At 39.0% G+C, this 13,715-nt stretch overlaps 1 protein-coding gene across 5 annotated transcripts in view; it reads left to right on the top strand.

The window, feature by feature from the left end:
• The window catches only part of cdk14 (cyclin dependent kinase 14), a 590,315-nt gene that overhangs the window by 227,444 nt on the left and 349,156 nt on the right, over positions 1-13,715 (top strand). For all 5 annotated transcript variants that reach the window (XM_073054502.1, XM_073054501.1, XM_073054505.1 and 2 more), the window contains one exon: positions 3,008-3,070. In XM_073054502.1, coding sequence (XP_072910603.1) covers positions 3,008-3,070 — 63 coding nt within the window. The remainder of the gene's footprint in view (positions 1-3,007; positions 3,071-13,715) is intronic.

The raw sequence follows: 13,715 nt of genomic DNA, 5'->3' as shown, positions 1-13,715 counted from the left end.
TTAGATGTCTCCACCTTCACCCTTGTCTTCTCCCATCTATCTTGATCTACCCTTTGTTCTTCTATCTGTCTTCACTTATCATCCACCTGTCTCTGTCCCCCAGTGTTACCCCACACCCTCCACTATCTGGCTCAATCTTTCAGCTATCCCCTGTTCACCAATCACCCCACCAGCCCCTGTCTCAGCAGTACCCTCTCCTCTCTCTACTGGCTATCTTCCCTCCCTGCTGTCAGCCCCGAAGCAGAGTTTCAATCTGAAGTGTCAGCAGTACCTTTCTCCAACACAGATGCCGTTCAACCTGTGCAGAGTTCCTAAACCAGATTAAAACCATTTTCTGTGCTTTCTCCAGGCCCTGATCTGTAGCACTGTACTGGGGATCTCTATATTCCCAATGAGTGAATGTTGCTTTTTTATTTCTGGGTGAAAAATTCAACATGTCCTTGGAATATTTCCTGAAAAGTACTAGTCAGGATAATTTAGGACAGATTATCAATATTGTATGGCACAGTAGTGTGATTAATTGATTGCCTTTAAAAGGCACATGTACACTAAAAAATGATATGATTATGAATGAAATGTACCTTTTCTATTTATCAAAATTGTGATATATTTCTGTTTTTTAAAGAGTAATAGACAATCTTTTGCTTTTCATTAATATAGCAGTTAGCAATTTAGCAAACAAATTAAATATAATGAGCTCTTTTATATTAACTTCTGACATGTAATTATGGAAGTAATAGACTTCACTAATTGGAGTATTAAGGCCTTTTAATAAGTTTGTTGTGCTTCACAATGTCATGCATGTGAATTTGTTAGGTTTAAATGCATTTGCTCTATGATGGTAGACTTGCATTGTCCATGTTACACAATGAATTGTAACAATTATGTGTGTATGTGAGGGAATGGTGTGGGAGCATGTGGTTAAATTTATTTTTGTTTGGATTAAGATCTTAGTTTAACCTTGAAACCATTAAGTGAGAGTAAGCGCTCAGCATGGACTAGAAGGGCCGAGATGGCCTGTTTCCGTGCTGTAATTGTTACAAATCTGAAATCTGAATTACCTTATTTGTGAAAAGTTTACTGTCTGTATTTGATCTGAAAATACATAACTTACAAACAAAATTTAACAAGAACAGCAGATAGTTGACACCCACAATGAAAGCTGAAAATGTAAACATTCAGCAGGACATTCAGCATTTATGAAAACAAAGATGATGTTTCAGGTCAAAGACTCTTTGTTGGAACTGGAAAGTTGACAAAAGGAGCTTGTTTAAAGTTGCAGAGAAGTTGGAGAGAGATGGGTAGGACAAAGGGAATATCTTTGGTCACACGAGGATGGGGTTGCTGCATTAACTGTTGTTTAAGTAGCTGGCTGGTTGGTAGATTAATAAGGGCAGGATGAGAAAGAGCAAACTCACAAATTTTTAAAGGTATGAAATAGACATCAGAGTGGTTACTAAATCCTAAAACCAAAAGGATGCTGGAAATACCTAGCAGATTGAGCAGTGTCCATTGAGTTAATATTGTTGAATAACCATAGAGCAGAACTGACGAGCTCTGAAAAAAACAAGAAAAAAATGTCTGGAATTGCTGAATTTGACTTTGAGTTTCAAATGGATACAGAAACCCGTTTCCCTAGAGGAAACATGTCTGTTAATGAGAATTAAATTGTATATACAGTATTTCTATAATTTTCCAAATGCATAGATAATTAGTGTTGCATTAGAGTACCCGTGAGCAGAAAAAAAGAGACATTATATTTTATAAGTATGTACAATGGTCACCATGAATAGTATTGGTAGAATCTGGTGTAAAGTGATTGGGAAGTGGGGAAGATAGTTTACAGAGAAAATTAGTAGGGAAGGGAATTATTTTCCTTCAGAAAGGGAATTCTTCAGCCACTTCTGATACATACATGTACAAACACAGTTGGTGATGCCCTGCTCCCCATAGCATGTGCTGTTCCAGTGTCAGTGAATGAACAAGAAGTAGCAAGAACTTCTTATCTTTGCAAACTAATCTGACAGACATAAATATGGATATGTTGTACCTTACAGAGTGAGCCATGACTGGGAATTTTAAGTAGCCATACTCCATAACGTCATTTTTAAAGTTAAAAAGAATTGCCAGTAGCTCAGCTTTTGACAGTAGATCAGTTTTGACGTAAATGTCAGAGTCAAACACTAGTTATTTTTTAGGTATATATTAAATTATTTATACAAAGCTTTTTAACTTGCTGGTTTGGTGCACATAAAAATTCTTCAATGTGGCTAGATCCTGGAACCACCTTTGACTTAAGCATGAAAGGAATTGATAGTGAGAAGGGTGAATGTCAAATGATGTAGATCAGTTATTTTCAAGATGAGACTGGACTGCAAAAACCAGGTCAAAGGTCATTGTATTGATGAGAGATTTTTCCCAATGATAAAAATGTGTGCAAATATTGCAAGTGGTTAGATGCAGTATATCTCTTACCACTCTTTACATTTCTGGATATCTCTAGCATAACTAGAATGGTAGAGCCAGGTTCTGCATATCTCATTGTTGCATTGAGGCATTCCATTTCTGGTTTCTATGATCGGAACATATTTTTTTAAAAATACCTGATGTTCAATGGCCTCACAAGATTTTGGGAACTTTTTCTACTGCTTTTTAATTCCTATTTTCTTTAGATAGTAGTCTGACTTTCAACTAATAGTCCTAATGAGTAAAATAAGCTTGGCATTTAAAACAGTGCACCTCCACATACAGTATTTCTGCAAGCAAAAGCTTGCTATTGAAACCTTTGCATGAATTAATTCTGCACAAAGATCCCTTCATGATCATTGGAAAACACAAGATAAAAATTTGTAACTGCAGATTAATGAATACATTCAACTTAGTCAGAGAGATTCAAAACTAGTTAAATAATTAAGCCAGTGTGCTTGTAATGTAAGTTGAAGCTGTTAAATTATTGAATGACTGATACATGTTGAATAATTCTCCTTTCCTCTCTCCATTGATCTAGCATACAGATTTATGTCAGTACATGGATAAACATCCAGGAGGACTCCATCCCGAAAATGTGAAGGTAAGAAGTGTACTTACCGCACTAATATAGGGACTTGTCCAGAAGCCATGAGTCATCTGCACAATTTTGCTGTGAGTGTTGGTGAACTACATAGCGTGCAGTATACCAAAGCAATGCTCAAATAGTACAGTCAAGACTCACATGCAGGTAAATATTGATCAGAACAGAAAAGTTTTTTTCCTTACCGCTCTGGGTATAGAGATAGATTTAGTTTCGTCAAAACTTCAGCTGGATCAGTTAACGTAGTACATACTACAGTTTTAACTGAGATGTTGGTCATTTGGTCAACACACTTATTTTGATTTAACGGACAATTGGTTTTATCCCATCTGAAAGATCCCTTTACTTTGTTAATGTTTGGACAAAGGTGTGGAACAGATTTAGTGTAGGCAGAATTAAAACTGAGTGTAATTGAGCAGGTGATCCTGTGCAATTTCATTATAGTCAACTATTCCTTTCATCAGTGTGCTGACTGAAAGTCAGTGGTAATTGGCTGGATTATGTTTGTCTTTGTTTCAGTGAACAAGGTGATTATTTTACACTTCATGATATAAGTACCTGTGCTGTGTGTGTTTGCATTAGGTGCGGGTTTTTCTGGAGTCTTTAATGCTGCAGTTGAAGTATTGGGCCAAGTACATTTTGTTCTCGGTTGTAAATTTGTGTGCACTGAATTGAATTATCCATGATGTCACAGGGAAGATGAGATAAATCATCCTCTCAGAAATTCTGACTAGGGCATTTTCGGAAAACTGCCTTGCATTTTACATTTAGGCGTTGAAATCCATCATTGTTGAGCTGGGAATATTCATCTAAACTCTTTATCCCAATGAAAAAGCTCTGATAGTCCAATACCCTTTGCAATTTTAGTCATGCTAGTCCAGCATATCTCGTGTTTGGCTGTTGGCGCTATTAATGCCTAAACACGCATGTTTGTTAGGTTTCTTTTTACATGTTATACAGTATTGTAATACATTTTCAAGTGGAACATGTGAGTTTAAAGGGAGTGGTAAAATACACAGGCCCTCCAGCTCTGCTTGTAAACCCACCCAACCATGTTCCAGCTCCCTAGTGTGCTGGAACCTAACCCTGGCTCCGTCTACACACATGGCTTATGGTCTGGATCCCAGCTCTGGCCACACACCTCACTTACATTTGAGAACATTCCAGGTTAGTGAATGAGTTGGATGCCAAATCATGGGGGTTTCAAATGATCATTTGCTAGTTATCATCAATATAGCTGTTTAGTTACACACAAACACTTACATCTGGTGTTATCACAAATAAGCAAAAGTGTTAGTAGGTCTGTGAAAGTTCAATTAGATTGTTCTGTTCATTGCATGGCATTTCTTTTGTTCAGTTTACATGTCCAGCCCTGTATAGGAGATGTAGCATGTTGACCTGTTACACCTATTATAGATGGTCGTAGTTTGGAAGGACAGATGTAACAGTTAAAAAAGTAGGAAGGAAGAAATCATTGGAATATAAGATAAAGCTAGTAAAGAATATAGAGATAGTAAAAGTGTCCAAGGGTAAGGAGAAGATTTTTGGTCCTGTAGAAAATGAGTGTGGGGAGTTAGTAATTGAAAAGCAGATGGTAGAGGAAATAAATAGATATTGTCTATTGTGTTCTCTTCAAAGGACACAAGTAACATTTCTGAAATAAAGGAAATTAGGAATTTGAAGGGATGGAAAGACTTAGGCCAATTACAGTCAACAAAAGAGAGGGCATACAAGGAAGCCAGAGCTAGTGGGAAGATAGAGGATTGGGGAGTTTTAAAAAATTTGCAGAAGGAAACTAAGAAGGTCATTTAGAAGGAAAAGATGAATTATGAAAGGAAGCTGGTGACTAATATCAATCAAGATATTAAAAGCTTTTTTTAAGTATATAAAAGGTAAAAGAGAGTGGAGTGCAGGTATAGGGCCAATACAAAATTAAGCTGGAGAGATTGTCATGAGAGATGCAGAGATGGCAGAGGAACTGAATCCGTATTTTGCATCAGTCTTCACAGTGGAAGACATCTGCAGTATACCAGACATTAAAGAATGTCAGGGAAGTGAAGTTTGTGCAGTGAAAATTACGACTGAGAAGGTGCTCAGGAAGTTTAATGGTCTGAGGGTGGATAAATCTCCTGGACCTGATGGAATGCACCCTCGGGTTCTGAAGGAAGTAACTGGAGAGATTGCAGAGGCATTAACAATGATCTTTCAAGAATTAATAGATTCTGGCATTGTACCAGATTACTGGAAAATTGCAAATGTTACTCTGCTATTTAAGAAGGGTGGGAGGCAGCAGAAAGGAAACTATAGACCTGTTAGCCTGACATCAGTGGTTGGGAAGTTGTTGGAATCAATTGTTAGGGATGAGAATACAGAGTACCTGGAGGCACATAACAAGATAGGCCAAAGCCAGCATGGTGTCCTGAAAGGATAATCCTGCCTGACAAACCAACTGCAATTCTTTGAGGAAATTACAAGCAGGGTAGACAAAGGAGATGCAGTGGATTTGGATGCCGTTAACTTGGATTTTCAGAAAGCCTTTGACAAGGTGCTGCACATGAGGCTGCTTTGTAAGATAAGAGCCCATGGAATTAGAAGGAAGTTACCAGCATGGGTGAAGCATTGGCTGGTCGGCAGAAAACAGAGAGTGGGAATAAAGGGATCCTATTCTGGCTGGCTGCCGGTTACCAGTGGAGTTCCACAGGGGTCTGTGTTGGGACCGCTGCTTTTTATGATGCATGTCAATGATTTGAACTATGGTATTAATGGATTTGTGGCTAAATTTGCTGATGATACAAAGATAGGTGGAGGAGCGGGTAGCGTTGAGGAAACAGAGAGCCAGCAGAGAGACTTAGATAGTTTAGGGGAATGGGCAAAGAAGTGGCAAATGAAATATAATGTTGGAAAGTGTATGGTCATGCACTTTGGTGGAAGAATTAAGCGGCAGATTATTTAGATGGAGGGGGAAATTCAAAATGCAGAGATGCAAAGAGACTTGGGAGTCCTTGTGCAGGATTCCCTAAAGGTTAACCTCCAGGTTGAGTCAGTGGTGAAGAAGGTGAATGCAATGTTGGCATTCATTTCTAGAGGTATAGAATCTAAGAGCAGGGATGTGATGTTGAGGCTCTATAAGGCACACGTGACCACACTTGGAGTATTGTGTGCAGTTTTGGGCTCCTTTTAGAAAGAATGTACTGACATTGGAGAGGGTTCAGAGAAGATTCATGAGAATGATTCCAGGAAGGAAAGGGTTACCATATGAGGAATGTCTGGCAGCTCTTGGTCTGTGTTCCCTGGAGTTCAGGAAAATGAGGGAGGATCTCATAGAAACATTTTGAATGTTAAAAGGCCTAAACAGATTAGATATGACAAAACTACTTCCCATGGTAGGGGAGTCTGGGACAAGAGGGCATGACTTCAGGATTGAAGGAAGTCCTTTTAGAACTGAGCTGTGGAGAGATTACATTACTCAGAGGGTGGTAAATCTGTGGAATTTGTTGCCACGAGCAGCTGGGGAGGCCAAGTCATTGGGTGTATCTAAGGCAGAGATAGATAGGTTCTTGATTAGCCAGGTCATCATGGTATATGGGGTGAAAGCAGGGACGTGAGGATGACTGGAAGAATTGGATCAGACTTTGAATGGTGGAGTAGACTCGAAGGGCTGAATGGCCTACTTCTGCTCCTATTTCTTATGGTCTAAAGTGATACTTTAAGTTTTTGGGTCCTGATGGCTTTCATCTAGGATCTTAGGCTGTGGGAAAGATGATGCATTATTTTCATTTTCCAAAGTTCCCTAATTTTTAAAAGATTCATTGGGTTGGAAAACAGCAAATATAACTCTTGTATTCAAAATGGAAGGCAAACTACAGTGAAGTTACCTTTACAAATTATTTTTTTCCCCCTGGAAAATATCAAAAACTATCTTTACAGAAGAGGACATGGAATATTACATGCTAATTAGGCAAATTCTGAATGGCTTTGTGAGGAGGAGATCATGTTTGACCAATTTATTGGAGTTCTTTATAGAAGTATGATTCTGTGGATATGTACTCTACTTCAGTTTCCAGAAGGCATTTGTCATAATATTTCCAGAAAATAAAAGTTCATGGTCTACAAAATAAGGTAGAAGTTTAGCTGGTGAATAGGAAACAGAGTAAGAAGAAAAATGATTTTTTTTTTCTTATTGGAAGGAAGCAGAGTAGGAAGAAAATTTTCTTTATCATTGGCAATACAGAATGAGTCATGTCAGGGGCCTCAAATTTTTACAATTTATATAAATAATTTGTGGTATGTATTTACTATTTCAATAATATTTGAGCAATCTTGTGTGTGTGTATCTCTCTCTCTCTCTCTCGCTATATATATATATATATATATATATATATATATATATATATATATATATATATATATATATAATAATATAGTTTGATTAAGCATAGAACCATAGAACACTACAGCACAGTACAGGCCATTCAGCCCTCCATGTTGTGCTGACCCATATAATTCTTTAAAAAAAGTACTAAATCCACACTACCCCATAACCTTCCATTTTTCTTTCATCCATGTGCCTGTCCAAGAGGCTCTTAAGTACCCCTAATGTTTTAGCCTCCACCACCATCCCTGGCAAGTCATTCCAGGCACTCACAACCCTCTGTGTAAAAAAAAAACTTACCCCTGATGTCTCCCCTAAACTTCCCTCCCTTAATTTTGTACATATGCCCTCTGGTGTTTGCTGTTGGTGCCCTGGGAAACAGATACTGACTATCCACCCTATCTATGCCTCTCATAATCTTGTAGACCTCTATCAAGTCCCCTCTCATTCTTCTACGCTCCAAAGAGAAAAGTCCCAGCTCTGCGAACCTTGCTTCATATGACTTGTTCTCCAAATTAGGCAACATCCTGGTAAATCTCCTCTGTACCCTCTCCATAGCTTCCACATCCTTCCTATAATGAGGTGACCAGAATTGAACACAATACTCTGAGTGCGGTCTCACCAGAGATTTGTAGTGTTGCAACATGACCTCTCTACTCTTGAACTCAATCCCCCTGTTAATGAACCCTAGCATCCCATAGGCCTTCTTAACTACCCTATCAACCTGTGCAGCGACCTTGAGTGATATATGGATTTGAACCCCAAGGTCCCTTTGTTCATCCACTCTCTTAAGTAACTGACCATTAATCCTGTACTTAGTCTTCTGGTTTGTCCTTCCAAAATGCATCACCTCACACTTGTCCGGATTGAACTCCATCTGCCATTTTCCTGCCCAACTCTGCAGCCTGTCTATGTCCTCTTGTATCCTTCGACCACCTACAGCTCCATCCACAACTCCTCCAATCTTCGTGTCATCCGCAGACTTACTTACCCATCCTTCCGTCTCTACATCCAGGTCATTTATAAAAATCACAAATAGCAGGGGTCCCAGGACAGATCCCTGCGGCACTCCACTAGTCACCGATCTCCAGGCAGAATACTTTCCTTCCACAACTACCCTCTGCTTTCTTCCTTTAAGCCAATTTTTTATCCAAACAGCCAAGGTTCCACTTATCCCATGCCTCATGACTTTCTGGATGAGTCTCTCATGAGGGACCTTGTCAAATGCTTTGCTGAAGTCCATGTAGACCATATCCACTGCCCTACCCTCATCAATTTCTTTTGTTAGCTCTTCAAAAAACTCAATCAGGCTCGTGCGAGTCTGTGGTGGCCAGTGCTATCATGTTTGCTTTTGTGTGCTGGGTAGCAGACACCAAAAGAATCAACAAACTCATTTTAAGGCCAGTGATGTTGTGGGGGTGGAACTGGACTCTATGACGGTGGTGTCTGAAAAGAGGATGCTGTCCAAGTTGCATGCCATCTTGGACAATGTCTCCCATCCACTCCATAATGTACTGGTTAGGCACAGGAGTACATTCAGCCAGAGACTCATTCCACCGAGATGTAACACTGAGCGTCATAGGAAGTCATTCCTGCCTGTGGCCATCAAACATTACAACTCCTCCCTCGGAGTGTCAGACACCCTGAGCCAATAGGCTGGTCCTGGACTAATTCCCACTTGGCATTATTTACGTATTATTATTATTTATAGTTTTATATTGCTATATTTCTACACTATTCTTGGTGCAACTGTAACGAAACCCATTTTCCCTCGGGATCAATAAAGTATGTCCGTCTGTCTGTCTGTCTGTGAGGCACGATCTTCCCTTCACAAAGCCATGTTGACTATCCATGAGTAGACTGTACTTCTCCAAATGCTCATAGATCCTATCCTTAAGAATCCTTTCCAGTAGTTTGCATACCACTGACGTAAGACTCAACGGTCTATAGTTCCCAGGTTTCTCCCTATTACCTTTTTTAAACAAGGGAACTACATTTGCCATTCTCCAGTCCTCTGGCACTTCCCCTGCAGCCTTGCTTATAGTAAACTCAAAGATAGACCTGTCCTCTTTTGAACTAGTTTTAAAGTTACAAAAACATAACAATTTGGATGAAGGTATGCTTGCTAATTGTGTTGATAAAGAAAAGGTAGATTCAAAAGTAAAAAAAAATGCTGAGGATGTAAGGAGGGCACAAAGAGACATAAATATGTTAAATGTGCACAAAATCTGGCAAGCAGAATAATGTAATAAACTCTGGGGCAGACCATTTTGACAGGGATAAACACATTTTCTAAATGGCAAGAGGTTGCAGCACTTTGGGATGCAGAGGAATCAGGGTGCCTTTCCATAATTCACTTAGCTATGTATTTGTGTATTGAGAGGGAGATGGAATACAAAATGATAGTATTTATGAGAGCACATCTGCTCTTCTATTGATCTTACTTTAGAAATGATGGTAATGCATAAGAGGCAGTTCAGAGAAAGCTTACTAGACTAGTAACTGGAATGAGGACTTGCAGTGGCTGAGTTGGCTGAGTCCAGTTGCTTGCACTGGACTGCTTGAGCTTTTATCTGCTGAACATGAGCGCAGACCTGCTTGAACCATTTAAGTCTGTGAGGGGTCTTGAGAAGGTGGATGTAACTAGAATCCACGGCACAATTTCTGTTTTTTTTTGCACATTGATTGCTAATCCATATTTGTGTGTAGTTTTGCAATGTTTCTATTATATTTCTTTGTATCTACTGTGAATACTGAATTCTGTATACTGTAATTGACTTAATAACTATTGTAATTTTATTTTGTATTTTTTTCTTATATATTATGCATTGCATTGTACTGCTGCTGCTAAGTTAGGAAATTTCACATGCTGGTGATAGTAAACCTGATTCTGATTCTCAATGCTTGCAAGAATTTCAGTGTAGTATATGGAAGTATATGCATAGTTTGATAATAAATTTACTCAGAGCTTTGAATTTTGAACCTAGAATCTAGATCTTAGAACCTAGATCCCAGAACTTTGAACCTGGAACTTACTGTACTGTGCAAATGGTGTTAGCCACACACACTATATATATATGCGGACACACACAGCCTTGAGACACCAGGCAAGATCCTTTGATTCCGAACAGTTGGTTTACTAATTGTTACAAAATGTCCCTCCCCTTTTTCTCAACCATAATTCCCTTCTCCCTGCACCCATCCCACTCTCAGTCCACAAATGGGACCCTTATCAGAATCAGGTTTTATCATCACTCACACATGTCATGAAATTTGTTTTTTGTCTTGTGGCAGTGATACGATGCAGTACATAAAATTGCTACAGGACAGTGCAAAAGTCTTAGGAGCCCTAGCTATATACATATGCTGACACTTTTGCACAGTACTGCAGAACTTTTGAGCTTTGAGCTTTGAACCTAGAACTTTGAATCTAGAACCTAGAATTTGGGATTAGTGTTTAGAAATAAGGGGGTGCCTTTTTCAGTCAGAGGTGAGGAGCAATTACCTCGCTATGTATCGTCAGTCACAGGATGGTGGAAGCAGAATCTTTGATTGTTCTTAAGATGGGGATAAATAAATTAACAATAAGCAAAGGTAGACACAAGTATTGAGGTGAAGTTGCTATCAGATCACTTTAATCATATTACGCGTCTAAGTAAGCATAAGAGTCACGTGATATACTCCTGTTTGTAATGTGTATGTTTACATTTTGTTGGACACTCTTCTTGGTTCCTGGCCTGTGTTTTATAATATTGCCATTAAAACTGCATGAAAAGACGGGAGAGATCATTGAGAGTGTAGATACAACTGACCTTGGGTGTAAGAAGTTTTTACATAGCAGGTGATCCAGGATAGGAAGAGAAGGGTAATAAGAAAAAAACATGATGGGGTGACTTTTGTTCAATGTTGATTTCATTGTCCTTCTCAAAAGATGAAGTTATAAATTTATAATCAATTTTTCTCCAGTAAGGGACAGATGTTCAGATAATCTGGGGAAAATGTGGTTTGCAATTTTTTTGCTTTCCATGTGAAACTCCAGAGTCAGTTATGCATTGACTTGTATTTTTATTCTCTAAAGACAGTGAACATCTCAAGGGAGGCAGCTTGGCTAATAGAGCTGCCAGCAATTCATCTTCTCGTGTCTTGAGTGGCTGGCTGCGACTGTCACACATGGACAAATGTAGTGCTGGAATGTGACAGCAGGGCATAAGGGAGCCTGTTACTGATGACATTTGCTCAACTTCATATTCCATTTCACTGAGAGAAGTTGAAGTGTGATTTTAAAATATTTAAACGGTCCCAGTAATGCACTCACAATTCTTTTCATGATTTGGAGAAAATTGTGGGTATTTTTGTGGGGTTTTTTTGCTGCACGAGCCAGAATTGAGATGCGATTGATTTCTTGATACTCTTTCCGCTGATAAAAGGCTGACTAGTTGATGATCTCGCAGTGAATTTGAGACCTAGAGAATGTAGTGTTTCCACACATACAGTATTTGCACAAAGACAGATGACGGAAGTAGGAAAGAAAGTTGAGAATAATGACTTGAATATGCATTTACTGTTGGTTTTGATAGCAAGAGTTGATGAATATGCACTTTTTAATTTAATGAATGTGCGTTAAAGGATGGAAATCTGTAACCGATCGTATGAAGAGAACAGGCGGAAGAAGGCAGTTTAAAGATATGGAACAAATGCCATATGTAGGCATGCATAATTTATGATATAAATCATACCTCTGAAATATTTCTACTCTATTATATACTGTCTCTCTAGCTGTAACACTACTCTGCATTCTGTTGTTTTCTCTTGCACTACGTCTATGTACTGATGTGCATTGATCAGATGCAAAACAAAGTTTTTCACTGTACCTCAGTTCATGTGACAATAATAAATGAATTTATAAATTTAAATCTAAAATTGTTGAAGTCATTCCCTGCTTAGTATCACCAATTTTATAAACTGAGTTTTCTCTTGCCTTTTCCTGAACAATGTCGACAGCTCTGTCTTGTAAAAACCTATATTGACCATCCAACCCTCTTCATAAAGCAACATAACCTTCGTCACCTACTGGATATCCTGTTTATCTGGTATCTACAGCTAAGACTTCCATATCAACTCCTAGCTCTTTGTAATGTTTCTCCTGGCTCGACTCCCTGTGGAGGATCAATATATGGCAAATTAATATTTCATCAATGTGCTTTTACTGATCAAGGACTTCAGTTTCTTGAAAATGTGCTACTTCCTTGATTTTTTACTGAAGTGGAGTGCAGGTGGATAGAGCAGGTGGGGTCGTGGGTGCCAGTAAAATTGGTGACTGGAGAAGATAACAACTGTTGACCGGAAAGAAGGTGAAAATAAACAAAGATATGTGGAAGTGCCATGTTTTCACTGCCATGATATTTATAATGTGATTACAGTATTTTCAACAGTTTTAATATGACATAGATTAAAGAAAACAAAAATAAACAGTAATGTGCAATACGCAACATGCTGAAGGAACTGTACAAGTCAGGCAGCATCTATGGAGGTGAATAACTTTAACTTGTGCCATCTCCATCAGGATCTCGCCAATAGCACATCCTACCCCTATGCCACCTCTCTTTACCATCTTTCAGGACCCAAAATAGTTCTTCCAGGTGAAGCAACACATCACCTGTGAGTATTTCAGGTTTATCTGTTGTATCTGGTGTTCATGGTGTGGCTTCCTCTACATCGGTGAGACCTGATGCACATTGGGGTATGGCTCTGTTGAGCACTTTCACTCTGTCCACCTCAAAAGGCAGGATCTACCAATGACTACCCATTTCAGTTCAACTTTCCATTCCCGTTCTGACATGCCTCGCTCACTTTCCAGCTTCTTACTTCATCCCCTCCTCCCCTCCCCCCTCCCCCACCCCCGTCCATCTTCACTCTCATCTGTTCTCACCTATCATCTGCCAGCTGATACTCCTTCCCTTCTGTCCCAGCTTCATATTCTGGCTTTCTTCCCTCCCTTTCCAGTCCTGATGAAGAGTCTCGACCCGAAGGATTGACAGTTTATTCCCCTCCATTTTGTGTGTGTTGCTCAAGATTTTCAGCATCAGCAGAATTTCTTGTTTACTAATAATGTATCATGCTGGAACAAGCCATTGAATTGGTTAGGAATTCAGAGTAAGTAAAAGTAAAAAGTATCCATTTCCCCTTTCATAAATTCTGTGCACACTAACAGGAAATCTGTATCCAAAATATAATGGTGAATCATTTGCTGAGTATATTGCAAATTGATGGATT

This window comes from Hemitrygon akajei, chromosome 8, assembly GCF_048418815.1.
Source record: "Hemitrygon akajei chromosome 8, sHemAka1.3, whole genome shotgun sequence".
Lineage (NCBI taxonomy): Eukaryota > Metazoa > Chordata > Chondrichthyes > Myliobatiformes > Dasyatidae > Hemitrygon > Hemitrygon akajei.
This window is presented reverse-complemented; position numbering and strand designations above follow the sequence as displayed.